This window comes from Podarcis vaucheri, assembly GCF_965113315.1.
Source record: "Podarcis vaucheri genome assembly, chromosome: 3".
Taxonomy (NCBI): Eukaryota; Metazoa; Chordata; class Lepidosauria; order Squamata; family Lacertidae; genus Podarcis; species Podarcis vaucheri.
Window position 1 is genome coordinate 99,701,707 of NC_138761.1, and position 16,696 is coordinate 99,718,402.

Below are 16,696 nucleotides of genomic sequence, written 5' to 3' on the forward strand. Positions count from 1 at the left end.
TGCTGGTGCTTGCAGATCTTTTGTTATTTGCGTGGAAAATTAACCATTGTCTTGTGTTAGGTGCTTCTCATTAAATTGGTGGCAATAACAGCTATATCTCCTATCTACCCTATTTTTAGGTGTTCAAAATCTTATTTCCCTTTAAAGCAACTTTTCTTCCTGTTTATTGTGGTTCTTGAATGGAAACCCCTGTGTTCATTCCTTTCTCCCAAATATGACATAAAACTGTGGAACAATTGTTTTAAAATTTGCTCCGTCCGTGAGTAAAGAATTTGTAAAGGATAATTTTCGTGTTGACCCCCCAGAAACAGGGCAAAAGCAGAAACAAAAGAGAAGAGATTGCATATCATGCCTGAAAACTTGGCATATGCTGAAAGATAAGTTTGCCCTCTGGGCAGTTTTTTTTTTAATGGAAGAACAAAGAGTGTCCAAAGAAAACATAAGCTCCCTGATTTACTCAGTTCCAAGATTTTGAAGATATCATTATATGGAAAGTATGCTGGTGCGTTCCAGCTGTTAGTGCCGAGAGGTATACATATTCCCCTGCATTTTGTGGTGTTAAGCTCAGGGTTGTAACTGAAAGATGGACTAATTAGATCAAATAGGTATCACTTTGTGTCTTGTTTTTTTTGCAATATGAACATGTTCTTCTTTGTTTATTTGAAACTCACTTTTGTAGGACCTCTTTCCCCCATCCAAGACTTGAGTTACTTTCAGCCAACTATGTACAAAATCCTTATTTTGTAAAGCAGCCGACACACATCCATGCCCAACACATATTTTATCTCTCTAAATCAGGCATAGGAAAACTCAGCCCTCCAGATGTTTTTGAGACTACAATTCCCATCATCTCTGGCCACTGGTCCTGTTAGCTAGGGATGATGGGAGTTGTAGTCCCAAAACATCTGGAGGGCTCAGTTTGCCTATGCCTGCTCTAAATGCTTCAGTATTCAAGTTTGTGAAATGATGGGTTGTTGTGGTTGCTGAACTCTTCACAACATGCATCACTGTGCACCAACATGTTGTGTGGGGTGTTGTTGCAATTGTAGACGAGTGGTCATATAGATAGACATGGACAGAATTTCCATAGGTTTCATTCGGCTCACTATAGATTACTTAAACCAGAATTATGTAAACTTTTTCAGATATGAGAAGTATTAAGATTGTCTAATTTTTTTGCTCAAGGGGCCATATGTGAACTATTCTAGTCACAGAACTATGTGCAATGTTTTTATCTCCTTGCATTTATTATGCAAGTGTGAGTACAGTGGTGCCTCGCAAGACGAAATTAATTCGTTCCGCAAGTCTCTTCGTCTTGCGAGTTTTTCGTCTTGCGATGCACGGTTTCCCATAGGAATGCATTGAAAATCAATTAATGCGTTCCTAGGGAAACCGCCTTCAGACCAGGTCCGGGGACAGTCTGTCCCCGGACCTCTTCTGAAGGCTGGGAGGGGGACGAGGGCTTTTCTTCCCACCCCCAGCATTTTAAAAAACCCCGGGACAGCGGAGGACTTCTCCGCTGTCCGGGCGATCTTAAAATGCTGGCGGGCGGCATTTTAAAATCGCCCCGGGACAGCGGAGGACTTCTCCGCTGTCCGGGGCGATTTAAAAGCCCCTGGGAAGGCAGGCAGGGGGGACAAAGACTTTCGCCCCCCGCCCGCCTTCAGAAGGTGTTCCCGCCCCCCCGCCCGGCTTCGCAGCAGCGCTCTGGAGCCCGGCGGCTGGGACAGGTGTTCCCGCCCCCCCCCGCCCGGCTTCGCAGCAGCGCTCCGGAGCCCGGCGGCTGGGGCAGGTGTTCCCGCCCCCCCGCCCGGCTTCGGAGCACCGGGAGAAGCGATCTCCCCGCAGCCCCTTGCTTCAAAAGAGGTCCAGGGGCAGCGGGAAGCACTTCCCGCTGCCCCTGGACCTCTTTTGAAGCAAGGGGCGGTGGGGAGAAGCGATCTCCCCGCAGCCGCTTGCTTCAAAAGAGAAGACCCGCTGTCCCCGGGGCAAGCTTCGTTTTGCGAAGCAAGCCCATAGGGAAATTCGTCTTGCGAGGCAACTCGAAAACGAAAAAACCTTTCGTTTTGCGAGTTTTTCGTCTCGCGAGGCGTTCGTCTTGCGGGGTACCACTGTATATTTACATCCATTTTAAAGCAAGAGACCTTGAAGACTCTTTCTCAACACACTGAACTTTCCAAAGCTCAGTAGGTATTTGGAGAGGGAAATGCTGTTTTAGTAGCAGTAAACAAAGGCATTCTTCAGTTGACAGCTGCTGTGATTAACTAATTATCATCAAGTGTTTAACTAATTATCAGTAGTGTTGGCTAGGCTTTATTGTGATTCAACACTGGAGCAATTAATTATTTTATACCACCTGAGCAAAGTGACATTTGTTCATGTTACCAGTTTTATTCAGGCTGAGTGTTAAATTCTTACTGAAATTGAAATTTGATTGCAGTCAAACCTCGGGTTACAGCCGCTTCAGGTTGCGTTTTTTTTGGGTTGCGGACTGCCGAAGCCCGGAAGTACCAGAACGGGCAGTCGTGCATGCGCAGAAGCGCTAAATTGCACTTTGCGCGTGCACAGAAGCACCGAATCGCAACCAGTGCGTGCACAGAAGTGGCGCTGCGGGTTGCAAATGTGCATCCTGCACTGATCACATTGGCAACCCGAGTGTCCACTGTATTTGTTTACAAAACAGGCTTCATTTTCTTTGAAGAATACAGTGGTGCCCCGCAAGACGAATGCCTCGTAAGACGGAAAACTCGCTAGACGAAAGGGTTTTGCGGTTTTTGAGCTGCTTCGCAAGACGAATTTCCCTATGGGCTTGCTTCGCAAGACGAAAACGTCTTGCAAGTTTGTTTCCTTTTTCTTAACACCGTTAATACAGTTGCGACTTGACTTCGAGGAGCAACTCATAGAACGCGGTGTGGTAGCCTTTTTTGAGGTTTTTGAAGACTTTGGTGATTTTTGAAGCTTTTCCAAAACTTTCCCGACACTGTGCTTCGCAAGACGAAAAATTCGCTAGACGAAAAAACTCATGGAACGAATTAATTTCGTCTTGCGAGGCACCACTGTACTCTTTTGATTAGAGCAAGGCAGACTGAGAAATATATACATATAGCAAAGTTGGTAGCAAAGTTTTTTGTTTTAAGATCATTGAAATGCTGACCTGAAATGGTAATCTCTATACTAACGAGTCTAATTTGTTTCATCAACAGGGACCTGCGGTTTAATAGGATTAAAGAAATCCAGCCTGGTGCATTTAGACGGCTTAAGAATCTGAACACCTTGTAAGTTTCATCCCTCATAAAACCTACTTTCCTTTTGTAAACAGTTTAACAATTTATTATAATATTTACGGCTGGGGTGGGGAACCTGTGGCCCCCCAGATACTACTAGACTCCCATCAAAAAGTTTAGGTGATACACCCAGTTAGAAATTTCAATAGAAGCCAAATTGGTTGGTGTTACCTTGTGACTGGACACAAAAAGCCATTCCAGCCTTCAGGTGGTAGAAAGTCAGTCATCTTCTAGTTTTAAGATTGTGTTCTGGAACAGTAAATTCAGTATTCTCAAGCTGAACACACACACACACACACTGGGGGTGGGGAGAGAGAGAGAGAGAGCACACAAAGGACATCATGTTGGTCCTTAAGAAAAAAATCCACAATCTATAAGCAGGCAATACCTTGATTAGGTTCAACAACACCAACAAAAATAAACTAAACATTTGGACAAACTCCCTGACAGTATGAGCTGTTTGACATTCAACAAACTACCTCACAAGGTGCTTGACTATCCTTTAATAGAGGCAGTTAAGTAAATGCTGGATTGCAACCCAAGAGAGATGCTGTTTTAGTTTAGTGAATCCTTGCATTGGCAGCAGATTAGAATAGAATATCTTCGAAGTTTCTTCCAATCGTGTGATTCCATGAAAATGTCACACAGTAGTGAGTAAGCTGTCAGTTGCCTGCTTCGGTCTGGTTTGTAGGAGAACTTCTTAAATTTATTCCAAATTGCTGAATGTTATTGCAGTGCATGATGATGAACAATCTTTTCCTTTCTCAGTAATTTAAACAGCTGTCTCAGTTGAACCCAGACAGTTTAGAAAGATTTTGAAAAGGATAATGAAATTCAACTAACAGTTGTAAGAAATCACTTTAAGCTCGTTTTGATTTTGTTTCTGTGTGGTGCAGTTGCAATTTCTCAGAAAAATGTACTCTGAGGGAGGAAAAAAGTAAACAACTATTTTCATCTATTTTCTAGACTTCTGAACAACAATCACATTAAAAGAATACCTACTGGAGCATTTGAAGACCTTGAAAATCTAAAATATCTGTAAGTTGAAATGCTTTTATAAAGAAAGTAGGTACGATGTATGTGTTGCACAGTATGGAAAAAATGCTATTTTTTCATCTCTAATGTGTTTAGAAAGTTGATAGGATTATGAAAATGATATCTCTGTGCTACTTATTTCACTTCATCCAGGACTAACTATTAAACACCTCAGTTTATTAGTATTAAGAAACAATTGCTATGAACTTCAAAAATATATTTTACACATAGAATTTTCAGTGCACCATAACAGCGCAAGACACACCACACCAACCAACAGGTGTTAAGAAAGTACTTAATTTTAATGTTAGTGTGGCTATCGCAGCATCACATACCATGTCATTGTGCTGGCATCTGCATGTGCATTTTAAAGCTTTACGGTATGTCAGTCAGTTGTGTGTAAGAGATGCAAAGTCTCCATTTGTAGCATGATTATAAGTAAGAAATCTAGATTATTGTAGTGTTCCTGGAATACCAAAGAAGTGTGGGGATCTTCAATTTTTTTCAGTGTGAATGCTAAATTTTATGTCCTGTAAAGTGTTGCCTGATTCAAGCTGATAACTTTGTGGTTCAGTATGTATTTTTTTTAGCCAACATGTTTCAGCCTTGGGTGAAATTTGTCTTCCCATTGTGAGTAGTTGTGAGAAAATACCAGGTTACACAGAATTCCATTTGAGGATTGTTGACAAGTTGTGGAGTCTTACTTTCCATATTTTGTGTGTGTGCTTTAGCCTCCATTTGGGTTGTTGTTGTTTTGTTTTGGATTTTGGGTTTTTGTGTGAGTTTGGGGTTAGAAATCTGCATCAACTATGGTGTATCTTCATACAGACAATATTGTCAGAGCATATATAAAAATCGGAGTTTCACAACAATTTGCATGCTAAATAGAGACCCAGATATATGCTAATAGAATCTTTGTTAAAATATTACAAAATATAAGCAAAGTGAAAATGTCACAAGCGCATATGAAATCCTAAATAACAATTAATACTGTGGACCACCAACCACTTAGCACCTGTAAAAATTCTCTTTCGGTGATGAATCTTTCAAATTCAGGCAAGTGTTGGGCGGTCCTAATTCCTTAAGAAAAGAATTGGGTTGAATTGTGTATTTTTAGAATTGTGTATTATTTAAAAGACATCCGAAGGCAGCCCTGTTTAGGGAAGCTTTTAATGTTTGATAGACTATTATACTTTAATATTTTGTTGGAAGCCACCCAGAGTGGCTGGGGAAACCCAGGCAGATGGGCGGGGTATAATTTATTACTATTATTATTTTATTTATTTTATTTTATTTTATTTTATTTATTTTAATTTAATTATACATGTGTTAAAGCACTTTGGTTTATTTAATACAGTTGCACAGCAGAGAGATACCTTGAAGTATTTTCTTAAATATAATAGACACGATAGTATTGTGAATATTCATAATTCACAAATACATTACTAACATCTGCACTGAAGAGAACAGTAGGTGTAAATGTGATGACCAAAAAAATCCAACAAATTATGATATCAGAAAGAATCTGACAGATTCTAATTCTTTCAATAGTGTGTGCAGTACTGATAAACCAGCATTGCGAATAGAAGTCAAAGCGGGAAAGGGCTCATAAGGAGGCTATAGGGTAGGACTAGGGAACTTGCACCTGGGGAATGTATGCGGCCCTTGGAGGCTTCACATCTGGGGCTTCTCCTCCTTGTCCTAATTTCCTCCTAGTCTTCTGGAAGAATTGCAGCTGCTGACACCCACCCCAGATCCAGGACCCCTATTTCCCTGCACTGCAGTCCTAGTCCAGACTGGGCCTGCCGCATCTGCAATTTGCATTGCCCAAATACTACTACTACTACTAATAATAATAATAATAAATAAATAAATAAATAATTTATACCCCGCCCATCTGGCTGAGTTTCCCCAGACACTCTGGGCAGCTCCCAATCGAGTGTTGAAAACAATACAGCATTAAATATTAAAAACTTCCCTAAACAGGGCTGCCTTCAGATGTCTTTTAAAAAGAAGATAGCTGCTTATTTCCTTCACCTCTGAAGGGAGGGCCATCCACAGGGCGGGGCCCTCGGCGCTGGACCTCAGTGTCCGGGCTGAACGATGGGGATGGAGACGCTCCTTCAGGTATACAGGACTGAGGCCATTTAGGGCTTTAAAGGTCAGCACCAACACTTTGAATTGTGCTCGGAAATGTACTGGGAGCCAATGCAGATCTCTCAGGACCGGTGTTATGTGGTCACGGCGGCCACTCCCAGTCACCAGTCTAGCTGCCGCATTCTGAATTAATTGCAGTTTCCGGATCACCTTCAAAGGTAGCCCCACGTAGAGCGCATTGCAGTAATCCAAGCAGGAGATAACTAGAGCACTCTGGCAAGACAGTCCGCAGGCAGGTAGGGTTGCTGCAGATATGGGAGGCCTGATCCAGATCCAGAACACAGTGAGGGGCAAAGGCTTAAAGTCCCTTCTACCTCTATGTCGGGGGCTTGATCCAGAGAGTGTTTTCCTGATGGTTGGCATTTGTATTGTGGTGGGGGAGGAACTCCCATTGAAATCAATGGGAGGTTTTTCTCTAATGCAGGTTGTAGTGAAGGCTGTGTTTGTGTATGGATGACTGAATGGATAGATGTACATATCTGTGTCTGTGAAGAAGAATAAATGGTGGCAGATGGGTGGAGAGATGAGCAGTGTGTGTTTATGTGAGTGTGACTGGATAGATGGGAGTCAGGTGTGTATGAGAGTTTGGGTGACCATACCCACCTCCCCCTTATACAACAATAAGTCACATTTAATGAAATAGCTGAAATCTGCAAGCTGAAATTATTGCATTCCTGGTTATTTATGGCAATAATGGGGAACCTCCCATTGAGGACCACATTCCTTTACAAATAGTGGGTTGCAAGCTACTTGTGGGAAATTGTTAAATAACGTAATTTGTCTACTGGAGGTATAAATCAAAAGAAACAGACCGTGTACGTTCCTCGTAGTGTTGTAAGGACATTCCAATGTTTTAGTACAGGGGTAGCCAACTCCCAAGAGACTGCGATCTACTCACAGAATTAAAAACTGCCAGTGATCTACCGATCTACCACCTTTCTGGGGATGCAGGGCAAAGTTGTTGAGCTTTTCTTAGGGGTGGGACCAGAAAGGGACCTGGCAATCGACCGCAATCTACCAAAACCTTCCGGGGGTCTACCAGTATATTGCAATCTAACTGTTGGACATCCCTGTTTTAGTAGATGGGGAAAGAAATTATGTATTGTGTTCTTAGGCACAAGGTACCTTTGACACCCTGATTACTCTTCTTGAATGGTAGCAGTTCTGTGAAACAAGAAATATTTGTGTATTAATATACTCATAGCACCCATAATGTTGCTAGTTAAATATTAGAAGAACGGTGAACTGGCAGAGGTTTGGCTTCCTCTGTGAAATAACAAAGAAACTAGTACAAATAGGATTATCGTACCGGTCAGTTGACTGCCTGTTATTTGACCCTGGTCAATTATCCAATGAAGCTAAGGTTGCAACTGTGAAGGTGGCAGTTTATATCCCCCCCCCCTTAGCCCTGTGGCAGTCAGTGTCAGATCTAGAAACAGAGGATAGTTTATCCTGCGGGTTACTGTCCATAAGATATCCAGAAGCAGTTATTAGTGACAAAGATCATTGCATAGGACTAGCCATCGCTTTGTTTTCCTTGCTATGACCTAACCGACCTGTAAAATTTGTTTGATTGATAGAACTTGAAAACACTAGGAAACATGTAGCTTTTGAAAGGCCTAAGGACACAGCTGAACGACTCAAGGTTCTGTTGCAAATTAGACTTTTAAAGTTCTGTGATCAGGAAATTTAAAATCTTTTTGATGGTTGAACTGATAGTGACCCAACTCATAGGGCTGTTCTTATCACAAGTAAGATAAAGTATGTTGCTAATTTAGTATGTTATAGAAATGATAAAGTGCAATTTTTCTAGAAAAAGAAGTGCCAGAAATCATCATGAATGCCTCCCTTTTTCTCTTATAATGGTAATGGCGCCCACCTGAGATGTGCTGGAACTGAGTTCCAGTGAGTTCCAGCTGGGGGGAAAAGCCTTGGCTAGGGCTTTATGCATGGTAACTGTTCTCTCTTGAGCAATATCCTAAAGAGTACAGAGACAAGACAAGGCTTTGGTGGTACCCTGGACAGCTCTGTGAAGGGCTGAGGCTGGAGACTCCGTAAGAACAGAACTCAGGTGTTGGTTCAGCAGCTGTCATTCTTAGATGGAGGCTTAAATAGGAGCTACTGCTGTATCCCAGTTGCCTGAAGAAAAAAGCCCCTTCAGTTAAATGCTTAATTAACTATCTTAAGACAGAAGCATTTTAATAACCTGCCTAAGAGAAGAGGGAGATTGAAAAATACATGCTGTGCCCCCCAAAAGCACACTGTGAGTGTATTGAAAGTGTTCAAGAAGCAAGACAGAAGCTTAACAAAAACTTTCATTTCTGGAAAGTACAGTTTAGTGTACTGGTATGTAAGATGGCATGCAGCTTTTATGTAGTTTTATGCATTCTCTGTGTGGGTGTGAGAATCATTCTCTGGTGTCTGAACAATGGCTCAAGTTAACATATGAAGGGAAAGTCTCAGTCGCGCTGTCCTCTTTTCTGTGTCTGGAGTGACATTTTTTAACCTGTCAGTTTCCATCTTATGTCTGTGGCTATTTAGCAAGAGGTTTGCACATATCCCTGTGATGTAGTCTATTACAAATTAGGGTGGTTGGATGCAAAAGAGGATCGAGTTGCTACACCTTTATTTGTTGTGTAGAACAATAAGTTTTAGCAGGTGTACCTGCTGAAATCTCTTCTACACAACAAACTCTTTTCGAAATTAATCGTTAAATAAGAGGTCTCTGTACCAGCAAATTTGTTAGTGATCTTATAAAACTCCTCCCCAGTAACATTTACCTTGTTTTGTGGCTTTTGAGAGTTTTAAGGGCTAAATTAATTAAAGTCCGATGGACCAGCGTTTCATACATTTGGGTTGTATATTCATTTGGCTATAATTTTTGATCTGCTAATGTGTTTGTGAGAATGGAGGAATGATCCTTTGGCTGGAATGAAGCACTTTCTGATAATCGAATATCGGTAGAAACATTACTGAACTAGAATTGCGATAATAGTTTATCTCAGTCCAGTAAAAATAAAAAAATACTTCTCCAATAATTCCATGCATTCTAGCTTCACTCAAGACTTCTGTGGTCCTATAGAGAAGAAGACAATTGCTGTATTTCATGCCTTTAAAGATGCTCCACAGATCTGCCAATTGAATTCTGTGGAGATACATTTCCAGAAGAGCAAAAAGAACCAAAATCTATTTGGTGTGTCATCGTAAATCCTGCACAAAATCTTATTTGGCTTCCAGAGACCATGGCAGGCAGATGCTCAAGTTAAAAAGAAAAGTGTTTTTGGTGTGTATACATGTCTTGTTTTGTTGCTTTCTAATATGTATTTGGAAAACTGTCCTCACGTGTCGCCTTAATTCCATCCCACATTAATGTAGCTCTCGTTTGTGTATACTAATATTACTGATTGTTTCTTGTTTCAGCTATTTGTACAAGAATGAAATCCAGTCAATTGACAGGCAAGCATTTAAAGGACTTGCCTCTCTAGAACAACTGTAAGTGCCTTTTCTCTTCTGTGCTGTCATCTGCTTGGTTGCCTCAGAGAAAAAGTGCACGTTTTGGGTCGACATTTCTTGCCTGCATGCCTTGCATGTCTGCACGGAATGGGTTTCTAGTCCAACGTGGTTGCAATTAGTGGTACGCAGAAAACATGTCTGTGAAATTCATTCTGTCTGTGTTCATATTGTATTTGTGATTTACATCTCAAGGCTATCCGTTCACTTTATAATGACTTAACGTGAGCAGACTCAAGTATAGCAACAAGAATTAAAGCATGTATTAGGATCCAGTTCTTCTGTTTCTTACAAATACTTTACAGTTTTGAATTTTGTGGATTTAACTTCTGATTGCCTCAATGTAACCAGGTAGAATTTATGTTCTGCTTTTCCCCCCAGCCTATACTTTTTGCAATTAAAGTATTTAATTTTGGTATGCTTTTGGCTCATCAAACCAGGGTGGATTTGAGTTAAATCAAATCGATTTAAATCACTAATTTGTAAGACTTGATTTAAATCACTAGTCATTAAGGCTTGATTTAAATCTTCTTTTTTTAACAGAAAGACTCATTCTTGCTGGTATAATCTTAATATTTACAACCAGATGTAGGTTTCATTTTTGGAGTAATAAATTATCAGAGTAGTTTTTACAGTTATATCAAAAATTACTGATTTGGTTATACTACTAGAAATACATAGACAGATAATTATGAGATTATTGTGAGGTTTAATAAGTTAACAGTTTATATTTGGACAACTTTTCTGCTGTACTTTCTTGGAAGGAGAAAAATAATCATTTCCTTAATAACAATTTAAGCAATTTATTTAAAACAATAACATTATAGCATATGTATCCATGTTTGTTAACTGGTGTGGTTAAACGTGTTGTTGTTTTAAAAAAAAACAGACTGAGTTTTAGCACACATGAAAAACCTAAAACAAATTCTTATTTGCTGATATATAGCCTTTGGACTATAATGTAACTTAAATAGAAAACTATCTTTAGAAAGATTTTTCCTCCCGAAGCATTTTATTTTAAAAATCCAATTTAATTTTTTTAAAAAAACTGATTTAAATTAAAAAAAAAAAATCATTGATTTTTATCCACCCTGCATCAAACAGAGGAAAACTCAAAATATAGAAAAATATGGCTGGGGAGCACACCCTGTAACCTACAGAAAACTAAACTCCTTATGGATTTCAAGGGGACAAGAGTACATTTTGGCTGTGGGTGTGTGAAACCGCAATAGTTCTTAGTGCTGTGATAGATTCAGTTATAGATTTAACTATGTACAGTATGTTTGATGAGCTTCCATCAGTCCCAGGCAGCATGGATGTTGGGAGCCACAATCCAGTGATTTGTGGAAGGCCACAAGTTGCCCATCCCTGCCATAGCATTTTAAACTTCAGTTGTGCAGTAGACAACAGCATGATTCTGCTATATTAGTATGCCATCAGATATAGCTGAATTTCTGTAGAATAACTCATAAAGAATTGTTGGGTGTGGTAGTTAAATATTTTGTCAGTGTGTATTTGTTTGTACGAATGCCTAATGCCACATTTTTGTTCTTATTTTTATGTATTTTGAAGGGGTGGTATAGAAATCTATTAAATAAATGAATAAAATATTTATGCTTTTTAATGACATTTTAGTGGTGGTCAAAGTAAGAAAGTCAAGCTGTACAGACACAATTTACAGCATCTTGAGTAGGTTGCAGGAAAATATCTTCATTTTAAAATGGGTTTTATCACATTGATTGAATCTTCCAACTCAGATCCCATTGGCATAAGTCAATATAATTCAGTGCATGAGTCTATGCACAGGAAGGAAGGAAGGAAGGAAATTGACTTGCTGGATCAGACCAAGGGTCATTGTAGCCTGCCAAAACCTCTGGGAATCTTGTCAGCAAGATGTGTTGGAAATAGCCTCCCCATTTGCCTATTCATCTTTAAATCAGAAGGATACTTCTTTTGATTATAAGGGTTCCAGTTTAGCTATCATAGCTGGTCATCATCCATAGATATATTCTCCATGAATTTCAAATGATGCCAATTTGACAAAATTGTTGTCTGGTTGTAATATATTAACTTTTCTTTAACACACACACATCAGTTTTCATAATAGCCATACTCCTGTGGTGTTGATGCAGCGCTAAGGTTTTCAGAAGCTGCTTAATAGGAAGCTTTGCTGTAGCTTGGTGATGAAATTTGATGCAGCAGTTTGATGTATGGTTGCAAGCATGACGTAGAGTTACACACAGACATTCATTTAAGAAGTGACATCAGACCATCATTCCCATTTCCTAAGCACTTCTGTTGTGACATCAGTGGGATCCCAGATGCTAACTACCTGTATCAATAGTGTTGTACCTAATTGTGAAGTACAGAACAGCATACGATTTTGTTACTCCAAGTAGAACCACGCACCTTTCTTTTTTTTTATTTTGAACTTTTTCTGTTTTAAGGTGCATGATGATGCTTTTAAAAATTGCATGCTTTTACTGTCATACATATCAGGTGGAGGTACATTGTAATGGGTGGTGGTGGAAGCATTTCTCTGTAGATTCTGCCTGTTCTTCTGCAAAATGATTCTTCACTGTACAAAGAATGATGTAACTTTTATTGTTCTCTGTTATTGCAACATATCCTTGGTTCATTACTGGTAGAATATTAATCACAGAATAACACATTTGCTTACGTCCAGTGGCGTAGTGTGGGCGGGGGTTATGAGAGCAATTGCCATGGGTGCAAAATTCTTAGGGGTGCAATATTTCAAAAGAAAGTAGTAGTAAAATGTATATAAAATAGCTTAAAAGGCTTACAGATATTTCCAAACAGCTGTCATTACTTCTGGGTGTGTTTTTGTGTAACTTTGAAGGTTGAGAATATGACTAGTAGAATGTTCTGCCTTTTCCATACTTGTAAGGACAACATTCCTACTCTAGTCATTAGTATAAACAGAGAAGTTACTCTTAATCCCAGTCTTGTGGCCAAAGATCATTTAAGTGACGGTGCTGGAAATGGATGTCAGGTACTACCCTGTTCTAGTGCTCACCAAAATAGGAATGAAAGAAGCATGTAATGTGAAATTGAACTGCATGCCGTAGCTCATATTGGACGTAAACATTTATTTCCTGTATCAGTGTTTTGTAGAAGGTTAAAATGGCCCCATTTCTGTATCCCAGGCATTGCTGTGCCACATGATCATAAGTGGGTCTGCTGCATGTGTGCATAATGACCGCATTTATTTTTTTAGGTTTAAATTTGAGCTGAAAGTTTCTCATTGGAGAACAAATGTAGAATTGTATTTCTTAACTATTTCATGTAAACAATGTATGCTAAGGTAAGTGGTAGTTTGTTTACAGGAGAAAGATGTCTGCTGTAGATAAAGCATATGTTATATTTCGTGGATGGAAACATTAATCACAAAGCAATCATCTTTTCCCCCCTTTTTCTTTCATTCTGATTTGAGGACTAGTAAGTTCATGAATCAGTTAAGAGCTCATATATATGGGAATGCTGTCAAAAGCAAACAGATTTGGAGAGGGTGCATGGAGGGGGAAAGGGGTTAAGTTCTGCTGTGTTAGCAGGACTTGTTGCCCAACAACTTGGTTGAATCCAGCCCCCTATGCTTAATAAACGAAAATATGACATCACGTCCAAACATTATCCTTTAATATAATGTTATTCATAGGCGTGTTCTGAAATGTTCTGAATCTCCGTGATATATCTATAGAGATAGAGATAGATGATAGATAGATATAGATATATAGATATGTATATATTGATCCTACCTGATAATTTGTACTGCATTAGTGGCTCATGTGCACCACCTGTTGTATAAAGGCTTGGACTTTCTGTTTAATGCAGGATGGCCATAGGATCCAAGTTACCGTACTTGTACACATTTATTTATTTTTAAAGCAGCTGATTTGGGACCCTTTATGAAGCACACTGTGTTTCTGTGTTGTCTTACTTCCCTTCCTCTTCCCCAACAGGTACCTGCACTTTAATCAAATTGAAACATTGGAACCAGAATCCTTTACCCATCTTCCCAAACTTGAAAGATTGTAAGTTTTATTTTTGTTTCCTCCCTCTTCCAGATGGCAGCTTCCCCTCCCATGGAGGATGACAGTCCCCATGGCGACTCCTTATAATCCTAGACAGCGTACACAGCCCCATTTACTCAACATCCAGGTGCTCTCACTTCTGCTTTGGGAAGCGGTGTACGCGTGACGTTAGCCACAATCTATATTTGTCTTGTTGTCTCTTAAGAAAGGCTTCATTTCGATGCGTTTTTACCTAAAGCAGCACTGATCTGGCTTGAGAAAAAGAACCACCTGGCTGTGTTTCAAGCCATTAGTGTGTACAGTGGTGCCTCGCAAGACGAAATTAATCCGTTCCGCGAGTCTCTTCGTCTAGCGGTTTTTTCGTCTTGCGAAGCAACCCTATTAGCGGCTTAGCGGATTAGCGGTTTAGCGGCTATTAAAGGCTTAGCGGCTATTAAAGGCTTAGCGGATTAGCGGCTAAAAGGCTATTAGCGGCTATTAAAGGCTTAGCGGATTAGCGGCTAAAAGGCTATTGGCGGCTTAGCGGATTAGAAAAGGGGGGGACAAGCGGGGAAAAAATCGGAACACTTGCAAAACGTTTTCATCTTGCAAAGCAAGCCCATAGGGAAAATCGTCTTGCGAAGCAGCTCAAAAACGGAAAACCCTTTCGTCTAGCGGGTTTTCCGTCTTGCGAGGCATTCATCTTGCGGGGCACCACTGTACACAGCCCAAGTTCAAAGCACAAAGCCGCCATGCTGTTTGGAACCTCTCTTTTACTCCGTGCTGAATTAGCTAGTAAGGAAGCTGCCATCTGGATAAGCCCTAAGTAAAATGTAGCCTCAGTATATATAGTTTTCCCTGGGAAGAAATTCTGTGCAGTAGCACTGCTGTGCTTTGGACATTGGAACTGAAGTCCAAGTCCCTGTAGCCACTGTTCTTGAGAGAGGGTGTGAACAAATTGGTCTCTTTCTCTCTCCCACACCCACCCACCAACCTGGATTGACCCTAGGCTGGCCACCCAGCCTGCTGCTAATCTCGCGGCAAAAGTGCAATTTGGATTTTTCAGTGGAAAGGAAATAAATTGCAGTTTAAAATCCACTCAAGTATCTCCAAGCACAGTTTCTGTTGAGATCTTGGCAACCGCTGCCTAGGCAATCGGCTACCATTTTTAAAATGGAGCTGAGTGGAAGTGAGAAAGGAACTACACTTTATGATTACGCAGCCTAGTTCCCTTTCCTCTCGGCTTGGTCTTCCAACTGGCAGGGCGCAGCATGCCTGGTTGGCAGGGTGGGAGAAACTGGCGGGGGTGAGGGGCACAGCTGGAAGTGGGAGCAGAGAGACAGGGAACAAACTGCAAGAACAAGGCTGAGAGAAATGGAGGCTGCAAGAGATTGAGAAGCAGTGCCCTTGTGCGCAGACAAGGTAGTGTAAGGGCTTCTGGCTGCACAGAAGTAAGGATTTCCGTGTGCCCCCTAAATCTGTTCTGGGAGTTCTTCACCCCACCAAACCAGTTTTGAGGAGGGTGCCTGAGGAGAAGAGAGGAAGTTCCATTGCACAAGTGGAAGTCCTTTTGCTAGCAGAACTACTTTGCTAGATACCACACTTGGTGGATACTTTGTCCAAAGCCCCCTAAAATCTGGCAACAGCCCTGCACTTACTTGAGGGTAAATCTCAATTTACTAGTTAAAACTTCCATTAGATTGAATTGCATCATTACTTACATTTTTTCCAGATGCCCTCAGCCTTCGAACGTATTTTATAGTCATTAACAGGAATATTGGGTCATTACTTATAAAAATACAATGATATGCAGCAACAAATACATCAACATGTTTTTTTTAAAAAAGGAGTACATAGGAAGCATGCTAGACTGGGGAAAGACTGGTATAAGGCATTCAAACCGCTAATTAGTAAATGCAATATTTCAACAGATTTTTACATAACAACAGAATATCCCATTTAATTCCCGGGACATTTAGTCACTTGGAATCTATGAAACGACTGTAAGTAAATTTCCTTTCCCCCTTTAAAATTGTACTTAATCTTCTGTCAACTAACTCTATACTCTTTAAAGGTCTTGTATTTATAAGCCATTTTCAGGTGGTAACTATTGATAGAGGCAGTATCTACCTCATTGTTGACCTGCCAGTATTCTAAGCTAGATTTGTGCTAGGTACAGAATCTCAGTGTTCAGCAGATAATACACATTTGGCTCCTGAGCAAGCCCCTTCCTGTTTTTCTGACCTTTGGTGCTACAAATGAGGAAAGGTATCTATTATCTTAAACAGAGAGAGAGAGAGAGAGAGAGAGAGAGAGAGAGAGAGAGAGAGAGAGAGAGAATACCTGTTGTAATTGACAATTCATTCACGACCACTAGCACAGATTCCTGGTAAATATAAAGATTGCAGATCTGTCTCAGTAACTTGCTCTCTCTCTCATCACATCTGTTTCTTTCCCAAAACCAATTTCCTGTATTCCAGTGCAGTGAGTAATGGTGCTGTTGCCATTAATTGAGTAAACTGTGGACCAGGGTCGTAATTTTTTTTACAGGAGTCACTGCTAAACATTAGCCTGAACTCTTCCTATCGTATCTTCATTTCACCTTGCTTCATCTGGAGAAGGAAATAAATTAACCTCTAGTTTTACATGTTTTATCTTGACAATTATGAGCTTCTAGTG

At 40.3% G+C, this 16,696-nt stretch overlaps 1 protein-coding gene across 3 annotated transcripts in view; it reads left to right on the forward strand.

The window, feature by feature from the left end:
• Positions 1-16,696, forward strand: part of PXDN (peroxidasin) — a 70,217-nt gene that overhangs the window by 22,117 nt on the left and 31,404 nt on the right. For 2 of the 3 annotated variants that reach the window (XR_014217577.1, XM_082215395.1), the window contains exons 2-6: positions 3,204-3,275; positions 4,251-4,322; positions 9,897-9,968; positions 13,967-14,038; positions 15,949-16,020. Coding sequence is in view for 2 of the 3 variants with exons in the window: in XM_082215395.1 (XP_082071521.1) it covers positions 3,204-3,275; positions 4,251-4,322; positions 9,897-9,968; positions 13,967-14,038; positions 15,949-16,020 (360 nt within the window). In the remaining variant the exon portion in view is untranslated. The remainder of the gene's footprint in view (positions 1-3,203; positions 3,276-4,250; positions 4,323-9,896; positions 9,969-13,966; positions 14,039-15,948; positions 16,021-16,696) is intronic. The other variant, XM_082215396.1, reaches the window with a different exon arrangement.